General features: G+C 42.0%; 1 protein-coding gene across 4 annotated transcripts in view; it reads right to left on the reverse strand.

The window, feature by feature from the left end:
• The window catches only part of UNC5C (unc-5 netrin receptor C), a 244064-nt gene that overhangs the window by 19001 nt on the left and 211657 nt on the right, over positions 1-13406 (reverse strand). For 2 of the 4 annotated variants that reach the window (XM_059470214.1, XM_059470212.1), the window contains 4 exons: positions 10773-10829; positions 9137-9328; positions 7575-7919; positions 4509-4596 (listed from right to left, as the gene is read on the reverse strand). In XM_059470214.1, coding sequence (XP_059326197.1) covers positions 4509-4596; positions 7575-7919; positions 9137-9328; positions 10773-10829 — 682 coding nt within the window. The remainder of the gene's footprint in view (positions 1-4508; positions 4597-7574; positions 7920-9136; positions 9329-10772; positions 10830-13406) is intronic. The other 2 variants (XM_059470215.1, XM_059470213.1) reach the window with 1 other exon arrangement.

Consider the following 13406-nt stretch of genomic DNA (forward strand, 5'->3'; position numbering starts at 1 on the left):
CCACCATATCTGGTCCCTTCACAATCAAATTTGTGTTTTTAATGAGATTACTCATTCAAAACTGTCTCCCTGTAATAAGCCAGACCATATTCATTAAGGTAGCTGTTAGACAGCAGATGTGAGCACAACTAGATAAATCTCTGCTCCTCAGTGGGACTACACTGTGCTCCCTGCCACTGTGCTCCAGGCAATCACAGCAGCTCAGGAAGCACAGGATGGAGCAGGGAGAGAGGAATGGCTACTGCATAGCAACAGGTTGCAACCCCTCTACACAGCTTAGCCAAAAGTTAGAGGGAAGATATTTTATTTCTCCTTTCATTGCTGGGGCTTTATTTTTTAATATGTGTTCTTTCTTAAGTTTCAAACTTAATATTTTTGACAGACTCTGGTTCTTCTGACAGTCTATCATGCTCTGGTCTTTTTCATGTTGAATTTTTCAATTATAGTGACTGACACTTCAAGATATTGTCTTCTGGAGTTGCAAAGTAATTTTGTTTATGCAACTGAGATAAGGAAGGTGGAAAAACAAAATGTGGAAGACTTAAATTTCTTTTATTTCACATCACTAAGCTTAAGATTTACTGGTGAAAAAGCAACATTACTCCTTGGATCACAATCATTGATCAGATGCTTGACTTTATATTGAACTCTGTGCATACATTATGAAGGCACTGATACAAATCCTGGCAAAGCTCACCTGACCCTTTTCTCTTTCAAGGTAGCTAATTTGAAATTTGCACATTTATGTGTGTCTTCCATCAAGACCTTTAGGAGTGTTGCTTCCTCTGTTCTTCAGGGCTGTCAAATTCTGTGGGCACAGTGAACTCCACTCTCATTTTGAACACCTCCTGTGTGATGGATTAGGCAGGAGTGTCCTTCACAGAGCTGTAGCTGTTTTGTGCAGTTCCTGCCTCTGATTAGAGCATGCAAGAGTAGCTCCACCTAAAGCTGTGCGAGCTCAGCAGGGGCTCACACAGGAACACAGGAACTGCCACACAAGATAAAACCAGTGGTCCATCAAGGCCCAGACCCCATCTAGCACTGACCACTACCAGATGTTTCTGAAGGAAACACAGCTCTGCTAATTTAGCTCACAGCGAGATTTGGTTTTTAACCCAAGGCAGGCAAGCAAATCCTGGAGGCTGGAGGTTTATACTTATGCTATTTAATCCTTAGGATTAAATTACAGATTAATTAAATAAATTACTTAATCTGTAAGACCCAGGCTGTCACAGACACTCATGGGAAGAGGCCCTTGCCAGGTACTGGTCAACATAGTGTGCTGATTTTACAGATGAAACCTGTACTACTCAAGATGGGACTCTTTGCAAATCTCAAAGTTGGTAATACTTCCCCAGACTAAGGGAGAGAGCATCTGCTCACCACTGAAAAAGACACAGCTTGAGACAGAAACCTGTTTGATAGCTGCAAAATATTCCCATTGGGTTGTCATTTTTTCAGCTAAATGTATATACACAACAAATACATATATATGTATACATGTACTTGCATTTGCACATATATGTGTACAAACATACACCCATATATAATTTCCCCACTGCAGCTGCTTCATAAAGGTCGTGGACCTTTTTATGAGATCAGCCAGGGATGAGAGCCTGAGGTCTGCCTGCCATCCATCCTGCTCCAAATGACAGAAAAATGAGCATGAGCTTGCAGGACAGGAGCAGGGATAACACTCTTCTGGAGCATCAGTCCAGTAGAAGAGAAACCCCACCGTCCCATGAGTATGCTGACACACTTGGAGGAAACAACTGCCTCCAATGGTGTTTACTGCAGCTATCAGAACCCCAATTCACTGCCAAAGGATAATGCTTTTAGGGTGAGCTCTCTGCTCTCACATGCTTTGATGGATATGAAATGGAATAAACAGACTGTCCCACAAAGCTCTCCTAACCAATCTGCAAGGCAGCACAAAGAGTGATATTACTGGATTGTGAAGTCTCTCAAATATCTGTTCTACAGCTTTCAGAGACTAACTGGGGAAACAACTTATAAAATCAAAGGAAGGAAAATAAAAAGGGAATTTGCAGGTGTCTGAGAGATATATTTTTTGTTTCTGACTATTCAGAAATAGTTTCACAGTTCTACAAAGTGTGAGCTAGATCTTAAGTTGTTAGAGATATGTGAGCTGGGGTGGGGACCCTCTGTTGCTGGTCTGGTTCTGCTAGGGTAGCACTGTGGAGACCACATTCTCACCTCAGTGCTAGTTGCAATATCAAGGACAAGGCTCTGCCTTCATTTCTGATAACAGCATGCATTTTATAATTTACTGTGTGTCCCCTTCCAAACGACATCAACACATAACAGGACTTTTCAACCCATACACATTTGCACAGCGCTCATGGAAAGAAATATAGGGTCTCACAGGGTTTGTTGAACACACTGCAGTTACTGCCTGGCCACAAAAGCAAATGTCTGCAGTTTGTCCTTACTGGGGACTGTCACTCTCTGCTAGAGTGCTGCAAGAGTGCAGCAGCTGATTTAAAAAATAATTGTGCTATACAGCAACTTGTGGTACCCATATGGCTCCAATTATATGAAGCTGCATCTGTGGCCCATGCAGCCAGAAAAAGGAGCTTTGACAGAGCTGCAGCTCTGGTACTGAAGTGAAGTGCCTGGTAACCAGTCCTGCAGCAGGAGAGCATTACAGCTGGGTGCCACCCACCCCCTTCTGCTCCTGGCACCTGGGGAAAGGGGGCAGAATATTCAGTTCTGAGTGATCTAGACAGCAGCCAATGAGCTCCATCTTAAATGCCCCAGAAAAAGCTGCTTTCCAAGAGCATGAGGAGCCTTGTGTGTTTTCTGAAAAACTGCCACAAATCAAATAAACAGTTGGACTCTGTGCACCCAGAAAGTGACTGTCACCACAGTAAAGTGAGCCCTGATGCCCCAAGGCAGACTGCTCTGCTCTCCTCTCCCAGGGAAAGAAATAAATTCTAAAATCTTCATTGCAAATGAGGATTCACACCATTCTGTTTACTTCTGCAGGTGTCCTTTGGCATACTTGCTCAGGTTGGCAAGCAGCACAGCTCCAGCCATGCTGTTCCCAATACAGGTTAACCTATCCTTCTATCCTCTGTGTGACTTGCTGAGTTACAGCTTTCACAAAGCATGCAGAGGCAGCTTTATGATCCTTGAAGAAAATAAATTAGACAAGTATGTGACATTAGTTGTCCACAGCTGCATGAATAAAGTAACAGGAATTCCCTCCATAACTGACTGGAAAGAAAATAATTGCACATACAGCACCTTCTAAAAAATAAATAATATTTTTAAGAATTAGATATTTTGGAAAGGGAGATTTAGCAGCAAGCTGAATAACAGGGGATGCCATCTGATTTTTTTTTTCTTCCTCAGAAAAGAGTCCTTGTTCAATACTGTTTGTAAACCTCTTTCACAGCCAAAACTAGTAGGAATATAATCAATACGAGCTATGAACAGAGACATTTTTTCTGTAGCTGCAATTAGCTATTTTCAAAGAGCGGCTGATGAATAATGTATGCAAAAGGGTGGGTGGAAGGATTACTTAATTTTTCTTTAAGCAGATTATTTTAGCTTGGGTGAAAGACTACCAAGCTAAAGAATAGTGTTCAATATGACACAGTGTATAAACAGCTGTGGCTTAGCACATAATAAAAGCTATTAAGAGGCTGAGCCAAAAAACATATCCAGCTATGAGGAGGAGAAAGAGGCAAAGTACTGTGTAAGGACTGCCTCAGCTTCACATTTGCCATTCTGCCTCTGTGCACGAGTCCATTCTGCAGCCCAAGATCTCACCTTTCTCTACATGAGGGTTTTCTGACTGGCTCCAAATGGTACCTTGGCCTTTTTTTAAACAATTTTTTTTTTTTTAATTTCAATGCTGCCAGATCACATGGCGGTAGACATTAAGATCTGGAATATGAATTTGCCACACATTCAGGTAACAGGAGACAACTGTGGTCATCCCGGCATCAACTCTGGGTGCCCTTGGCATGTGGTGTCTGGGACTAAGCAGCAAGGAGGTGGAGGACACCAAAAGCTTTGGCTCCATCCTCTGCATGGACTAGCCAAGCCTATGAAGGATAAAATAAAAATTCACCTTCACTCTAACAGGAGAGGAGATTTTTCATGTCAGGTGCTCAGGTACCTGTCCCTCCACTGAGCTGATTTATCACCTTTCCTCTCTGTTCCTTTCTCCTTTGCAGCACAGGTCTTTATCAAGAGGTTACTTCACACCTTCTCTGCTGCACAAACTCATGCTGGCATATTTTCCTTGCTCCTCTACAATTCAGCATCCCCCAAGCCTGAGGACTTGCTGCAAAGTGCAACATCTGATCAGGAAAGCAAATGTCTGAGCTGGTTTTGTGGCAAAGTTTATCCTTGGCTTTGCTTGTGTTTACCTCCAAGTCAGCAAATAGCTTCAATGCAGCAGGCTTTGCATAAGTATTATTACCACAGGTTTTCAGTTACTCTATTAATGCACAAGGAAATAAAGGCATTTTTACCTCATGTTCTCCTTCCTGTGAACTGTCAGATACATTTCATAGACTCTCCCTTGTGGAACGGCTCCTGCTGGGATCAGCAAACTTACTCCTGCAGAACAGAAGAGACATAAAATATAAGATGGAGAAAAAAGAGGTGAGTGGGTCTGTGGAGAGGAGTGACAGGAGAGGCAGAGGATGAAGCCTGCAATGCCAGATTTTCAGCCACCCTCACCATCAGACTGTAAATGGCCTCAGCAAAATGTGAGAAAAAGCATTAACTGTAACCCTGGTGTCTTCAGTGTCCAGCTGCCTGTTCTGTTTCCTCTGCACTGAAGAACAGAAATGGAGAAGAGGATTTTCTTCCCTTTAGTTTTATTTAAAGACCAGACAGATGGTTACACTGCTGCTTACCTTGTAAAATGATGGAAAAACAAACAACTCTGACTAAAATTCCCAACAGCTGTAATGGGACATCTCTCCCTAGGCAATTCTCACTTAATTAAGATCAGGAAAGAAAAGCTGTGGAGCACTGTCCCAGGAAGCAACAAGAACTAGTTGTTTCCTGAAAGATGGCTTCTGTGTCTGCCATCCTGTCTTTTAATGCACTCAGTTCCTAGGGAGGAACTGAATCTGCCAGGGAGACAAAAGTGGGCTTCTTGGCTTTTGAAAGTGCCTAGTCCTGTAGAGTGGCTCAAAACTAGGATATGCAACCTTGAAAAAAACGTGGACAAATATGCCCAGTGTAATTTTCACTAATGATTTGCTGCACACTTGATTAAAAAACACGGTTCTTACATTCCTGCCATTTAAGAGGTATCTTGAACACAACAAACATGGCCCATGAACTGGCTATTTCACTCTGCTGGACACATCTCAGCCAGCTCTATTTGTAGATGAGCATTAGCTGGAAATCAGTGGCAAGGATTTGCATACAGTTGTTACCACATAGCTGAAAACAGACCTAGAGGAAGAATATTTTCATAGACGTGTTTACACTACAGACACTTTATAGACACCTTGCATTGCTCTGCCTCTTTCCTTTAGCATTCACAGTTTGGTTACACTGGGCACCTCCCATGTGTTGGTGGGCAGGACCTCAGTCTCACACTTAGCTTTGAGGAGAGGGAATGCTAGGAAAGCATTTTCCACAGATGCCTTCTGGCACTTGTGCTTTACAGCCTGCTACAACCCAACCTGTGCATGCTTGCAGCTGTAACAGGGCAGGTGTACTGAAATTGAAAGGCTCTGATAATATCTTGAGGAGGGCATACATCTATCTAGAAGCAGCACAGAGGCATACAAGGTAGCAGCAGACAGATTATTTTATTTTACAGAATCATTACTTTAATAATTTTGAAGGGATTTCAGCATCAAATGCTTTTTCTTTACAAATTGATATTAATATATGTGAATTAACAGTGACTAATGGACTTTGCTGATAATGTGCACCACTGTGGCATATGAAAAGTGACTATCAATATCTATCTTCAGCTGCTACTTAGAAAAATATGAAATCCACAATTGTATTGCACAAATTTTCAACATTGCTCATCAGTCAGCACCAGATTTATTGAAGTTGTTCAGCTTTCACTTGAATTTCACAGATATTTTTGCCTCCCATTAGACAGGAGCTCAGAGAGCAGGGCTATGGGTCCAAGCACTTTTGGCTGCTTCATGGGCAGTGTGGGACTGCATCCTGGAACCAAACCACCCAGCCACCATCCTGCGTCACCTAGGCATTTTGCTTCCTCCATAACACCAACAAAAGAGAAATGATCCAGCAGAGGCTCAGGGGACAAGGGTAGGCACCATCTCCTTGGTGAGGGCATTTGCTGTAAAATGGCCAAGCTGTGAGCTGCAGTCTTACATGTACTGTAGTCCCTCCTCAATCCAGTGAAACTGGGCAGGTGTGTTCCTGACCACTGTATACCCTGCACATTCCTCAAATCAAATGCTTTATGTATTTGATTCATTCTCACTTTAGATATTAATGCTGCTCTGCAGTATCATGCTAAACCCATGGGAACATCTAGGTGCTGAACTTCCTTAGAAAGAACATCAACACTTCATGTAGGAACCAAGTAGCAGCAGCATGGCCCTGCTAAAAAATCTGTCTGAAAGACCTGAGCTCTCCCAAGGCTGCCCAAGAGCTCCTTGGATGCTCTTAAATTGCCTGCTGGTGTCAGGGTGGACTGAAGGGACCTGGAATCTGACTTGGTGCTGTATGAGAAAGATTGAGCAGCGTGTTGCATTACATCAATAGCCCTTCAATGCTCAGTCCTCTCTTTCCTAGTTGTAAAACAAGTCAACAATAAATGCAGGTAAAAAGCCTCCCAAAAATGGTGTTCTGTTGTCCTACTTCAATTGCACATAGACTGCCATGAATTAAAAGTGGAGCAACCAATTTGTTCTTAAATTAATTTGTTCTCTTTTAGTACAATGACAAAATAGAGGCTTACTGTATTGAAGTCCCTTTTCTAGAACTGCATGAAAGGAAAAGGCGATGCTGAATTGCACTTGACACAGGGGAGCTCTGACAGCTCAAGCCTTGCATGTCTCAGAAAGTGGCTAAGAGCCCTGCAATATTCTGTTTAGAATCAGACAATCATTTAGGTTGGAAGAGAGCTCTAAGATCATTGAATCCAGTCATTAACACACCACAGTGTTTACCACTAGATCACATTCCTATGTATTACTTGGGAGAAAAGACCAGACCCCGCTTTGCTGCAGCCTCCTTTCAGGCAGTTGTAGAAAGGGGGACCTTATCCCTTTCTCAGTCTCCTTTTTTCCAGGTTACACAACCCCAGCTCCCTCAGCTGCTACTCTTAAGACCAGTGCTCTTGTAGTGAGGGGCCCAAGTCTTCGTCCAGCTTGTAGTGTTTAAAAGGTGGCCAGGACACTGGGTAGAAAATATTCAAGCTACTTTTGTAGATCTAAATGGAGGGGGGAAAAAACCCATTTATTTATTTTGATCAAAGAAAAGGCAGAGCCCCATGCATAGACTTTCTCTCCCTGTATAAAGACAAGCTAACACCACTTGATCCCACAAAACAGTTGAACCTTTAGGGCAGCATGGCTAGCACTTACCTGAATTGGGAATTACTAGGTGGCCTCCTAAGGAGTTGAAGGTCCCAAAGGCAGTGCATGACGGGTCAGTTTGCCGAGCAAGGCTCTGGTTCTTCATGTTCAGGGTCTCATTCTCCAGTAGAGACTGCGTGATCTGTGGGGACAGCTTGGAGGAGAAGTCAGAGAGGTCATCCTGGGGAGTGACTGCACCAGAGGTGTTATAGACCTTGATCTTCAAGTTGGGGAGCGGGTCCAGGATTGGAGAGTTGGTCATTGGGATTTTATCAGAGACATCATGCAAGGCGTACACGGGACCTCTGTACATGGCTGCAGCAGAAGTGAGGTCTGGTGGCACTGCCAGGAGGTCTGCAGTGGAGATGAAAAAGAGGAACCATGTTATTTCTCTGTTCTGATGACTTTATTCCGAGCAACAATTTGGGTTTGCATTTGCATTTTATCTTTCATTCCAAACGTTCATATACACAAAGTCCCTGAACCTTCATCTCCATTTCCATGAACTCTCCAGCAAACTCCCAGGGCTCCTATTGCCCCAGCTGCTTTGGAATCTGATTGCTGTACAAAATTACAGCATGCTTCTGCTCTGAAGAGTTTTCACTGGGAGTATCTTTCCAGGCTGCACTCAAATTCCAAATATGACATGCTTAGCTTCAGGGCAAGATGTTTTCATCACTCAGTAGAGCAAGTTTTAACTAAAAACCCCCTCCCTAAATGCTATGTGACAATCATTAGCCAATTTTTCTAACTGGCCTAATGACAGCATTCCTGAAATAAAAGACAACAAGCCTATGAAATCATCATTCCATGACTCCCTGCAGTGAGGGGTTAGTACCTGCATCACATTTTTCTAAGATTTGCTTTAAAAGTTTCGTCAGAAAAGAAAAGACTTCTGCTAATCTTACACATAACAACTCTCTTGTCGTCTTAACTTTTACAGTGTAGATATTCTTCTGGTGTAGGTATAGGGGGAAAAAAGAGGAATTCTGCAGCCTAAGTAAGTGTCTTGATAAAGGCAGCATTACCTTCAGAGGATTTTTCCTGGCCAATGAAGTGAGGAAAAAAAATCAAGCTGTTATGCACCAGTGATAAAAATATTCGTTATTAAATTATGTTCCACCACAACTTCTATATTTTCTATTAAATGCACAGTACTGTTTATACCAGTGGAGACAGGCATAGGAAGAAAAGCTATCAGTGAAATAAAGGGGAGGGAGATGTGATAGAATTACTGTAGTATCACTCCTGTGATGCATCCTGTCTCCATTGTTTCTGTCAGGGCTTTGCCTTTGATTTCAGCTTGAGCTGGACCTGTATTTCCATAAAAGTATCTGAATTTCAGTCTCACATTCATGCTTTCTCTTCAGAAGCTAAATTCACCTGCTTTATACTCTTGAGCACTGTTGACAAACGTCACCACAGGTTTTGTCAGAAACAAATGAACATGATCTTCCTTCTCTTTATCAAGCATCAACAGGCATCCAGTGATATCATTCAAGCAGCCCAAGAGACCATAACCTGACAGCATCTCCCTGAATTGGTCAAAATGGAGTGAAATGCCAACTAACCTTGCCTTGCAGCCTTGATGTTGACAGGCTGAAATCCCCCATTTAGTGCCGAGGAGTCGATGATATCCGACTCGAAGTCCCGGTGGTTCTTGCGGTACACAAACAGGGCCACGACCACGGAAATGGCCAGGCACACGATCACGGCGATGACAATCCCCACGTAGAGAGCAACATCATCTGAGTCAGGAGCAGCTGCAGGGAGAGAGGCCAGGAACCTTCAAGAAATGTCCTCCTTACAGGGACTTTCAAGAAAACATGTTCTTATTATTCTTGTTTCCTGCAGATATTTATTGCCTTTTTTATAGACTAATTTAAAATCTGTTTCCAACACCATATAGCAGGTCTATGCCCTTTTGATGGAAAACAATCCTTGATTTCTCTCTAACTTGTGTTCTAACTCTTTACCTATTCACTTGTTCATCTATTGAATACTCAGGCTGTGAACTACTAAGCAAAACATGTTATAGTCTTATGAACCAAATTCACCCTAGGAAATTAGATTATGTCTTAGTGACATAATGTCATAATATTGGTATTTAGAAGTTTATCTGATACCAAAAAACCCATGGGTTTTTAAACTTCAGAAGCCTTATTTTTACCTTAGAAGAAGTAAAATAACCCAAAATTTCGATTTTCTATGGAATACCTGGAGTATCAGGACATATTTCTGGTTAGTTTGGGGTTTTTTTGACATGTAAGCTGTCATTCCTCCCTTCCATCCATTTGCCTTCAAAAATACAAGCTAGTAAATTAGTAAAGCAGAGAATCAAGCACTGAATTCTCACAGTGGCATTAACACATATATATTAAGATAAAAGCTGAAGTAAGCACAAGAAATAATGTGGTAATTTACCAAAAGGAACCAAAATTTATTAGAGCTGTCTTGTGAGGAAATGGCTACGATATTTTTACTAGCTGCTTGTACCCTATCTTCAGCACCAATTCCAAGCTAATCTCTAGCATCATTATCCACCAGACATTTTTTTCCAAAAGGTCTGAGTATGTGTTCAAAAATTGATGTATTTCTATACAGTGAAGAATCCCATTTTTAGAAATGGCCTAATGAAAAAAGGAAGTGCAAAAACAAATCAGACTCCTTTAGTACCCCATTTTTGTTGGTTTGAAACATGTGAAATCACTTTTATTTTATCTCTTTTAGCCATTTAAGCTAAGCTGCCCTCCAGCTGCAGAGGTGAGAGCTGGCAGATGCAGAAAAGGACTGATCAATCTCTGACAGCTCTAGGCTACCAGACCTTCAATTTACCAAACTTGAAACATCCCATTTTTAAACCAGCAGTTCAGGAAGCAGAACTCCTGAGTTCCGGCTCAAAGACAAGTTACCCTTCCACCACACTCCGTCCAGTTGTTAAGGGAATTTTAATGAGAAGATGGCTCATTCTCTCCACCTTTTGTCTCTGAGGCAGCATCTTCTCCCACTTACCTTGTGCACAAAGGCCCTTACAATCCTGTGTCTGCTGCAAAGCACTGTGACTGCTGTCAAGCAAGCAGAATGTCACCCTGCTGAATAGGCCCCTTTTTTTGCCTAGTCACACTGAGCTTGCCTAACAGAAAAGGCTAACCCAAGGAACAGCATCAAATTAGCATCCAGGAACATAAAATCAAACATTAAACTTACAAGAAAATCCATATTCATTCTGGGTTCTCTGTTCAGTTGAAATAGGATAAATGAAACCTTAAAAAGAAAGAAATTAAACAAAAAATGGGAACAAAATCAAATGAGGAGAACAAAAAAATGAAGCATGAAAAATAGTTTAATCAAAAAAAAAAAAAAAAAAAGAAAAGAAGGAAAAGAAACTGATGGCATTTTAAAATTCTGATACAGCACAGAATTATGATTTTGCATCCCCTGTCTCCTCCAGAGCCTTACTAAGAATTAATAAGCAGGCAGATTGAATTTCTAAGCCAAAATCGGTCTCGAGTCACTAACTTTGGAGTGCTTAAAGTCTTTCTTTTATTGAGCATAAACTGTAATGGATCTAATTTATTTCAGACATCTAGGGTCATTAGCATATGGAAAGTCTTTTTATCCTTATCCTTGCCATATGCTTTAATTCCCAGGACATGTTCGGTGAGGCTCTAAACAGTTTTTATATTTAATTATAATAGCTTGCTGTTGATCTAATAGAGCTAAAGGAGACCTGTTGTCACTGGTCAGAGGTTAAATACTGATTAGTGGAGCAGTCTATGCACAAAGACCTCTCTCTGTATTTCCCTGGAATTATTTTATCCTGTCCTTAATACATGTTCAATAGGAATTCCTTAGGGAGTAAAGAATTTGTCAGCAAACAGTAAACTGAGTGGTTTCTCTTTGAAATCATTACAAAATCAATAAGGCCCCTGGGGTCAGAACATTATTTATTTGAAATCTTTGCAAGCACCATATATCGACAAAATCATAACACAATTTACAGCTTTATTTCAGGATGGATAAAGAAGAGATATCACTTCCTTTGTCTTTTCCTTCTGCACTCCCCTCAGCACAGCACAATGGAGCCACTTAGTTCAGACATGTGAACCCACTAAGCATCATGTCCCATGTGGCAAATGAGTGAAGTGCTCCAAGTCCCATCCTGCTGGAAAGGCAAATACAAATCCCAACTAAGCAGGGGAGTCACTGTCTGGGATGGGATTAGAGTCAGTCCCCATCCATCACCCTCCTTTAAGTTCTCCTGGAGGGAATTTCACCCCCTCCCCTTTGATCACACTGCAAGGAGCTCACACAGCTGGGGACTCCCTGCAGGTGAGACAAAACTGGAAAATGCACTCCTGGTGTGTGCCTAATGCACAGGACCACGTTACAAGCAGAGTAATAATCCCATCTCCCAGAGCTTGGGTGCTCTGTTGTGAGCATCTGTTGTGCTCTACACATATCTTGCTGCCTTGCTGTATTTTTTGTTAGTGAAGACACAGTCTATCCCAATCACAGCCATAGACATACCTCCTTCCAAAATTTCCAGGGAAAATGGAGCTACTGCATAAATTCTACCTTACCTGAAATACCAGAGCCAAACCAGCTGATTTTTGATGATGATGTTTTCTTCTGGGACATCATAGCACAAACTATACTGCCTGTAATCTCTGTTTAAAGCTTTACTTCAGAGCAAGGATTCCAGCCATACCAGTGTTTTTAGAAATATTATGTTCTTACATTCATTTCCCTGGCTTTGGGGCAAGTTCACCTATGTGTACGCTCAACATGCATATTCAATCTTTTTTAATAACTGCCTTATCTTTCTACTGGTGTACTTGAGGTATTGGCCATCAAAAGTCTGGTGAGTAACTTCTGAGGGCTTGAGTGAGTGCTCACCAAGCCTGGGCATGAATTTACAGTACCCCTGTTACTCCAAATTACTCCCCAGATGAGTGCTGAGGCTCATAATTTGTTAAAGGTAAATTTCAGCTATAGCCTTATGCCCAATATTTCCATTGCCAAGACATCTCTGGAGAGACCAAGAGGCAGGAAGAAGGAACTTAAAGGCCCAGAGATGAAGTCTCCACTTTATCTCTGGATGAAGAGATGCCGGATGCATTTCTGAATGATTTTTTTCTTTGTGTTCAAATCCATTGGGAGAGCTGAGGATGTCTCCTTGCACTTCATGTGCCCTAGCAGGTTCCCAGGGGAGATGGAATGGAGCAGCCCACATCCCCTGGCTCTGCCTCACCCATGAAGCTTGAGCTCACCTGTGCAGAGCTGAAGAGCTATTCCTCTCTCCTCACATTACATCTGAGTTGGTCAGTTTTGTGTCCAAGGCTGTGCATCATTCCTGCCACATCTGAAGGGATCCAGCATCTGCTACTCAGCAGGCACAAAGGATGCACTACCGGGATTGGCTGTGCTGTTACTGAAAGCATTCTGTCTTCACAGGAAAATGGAAACCCAGATTCAAGCTTTTACAGCAAAGTAAACAAGCCCAACCTTAAAATATTCTAAAAGAAATTTGCCTCATTGCAACCTCTCCACACACCCTGCAAGTCACAAATTCATATTTGTGGCTTACAAGGTTCCACAGATTCCCTTACTGCTAACAACAGACAGCACCCCTGCAGCTACATAACAGTGATGCCAATTTCCTCCACAGAAATATTTTGTGCACAGATTTAAAGACACATCTATTGAAACAGGAGGAAGAGGCAAGGATAATACAGGATGCTTCTGCCATTTGGGCAGGATGTTTTACAACAAAATTAGCTTTAAGCACACCTCCAAAAAAAAAAAAACCTCCAAAAGGCAGTAGGCATTGAAAGGGCA

This window comes from Ammospiza nelsoni, chromosome 4 (assembly GCF_027579445.1).
Source record: "Ammospiza nelsoni isolate bAmmNel1 chromosome 4, bAmmNel1.pri, whole genome shotgun sequence".
NCBI lineage: Eukaryota > Metazoa > Chordata > Aves > Passeriformes > Passerellidae > Ammospiza > Ammospiza nelsoni.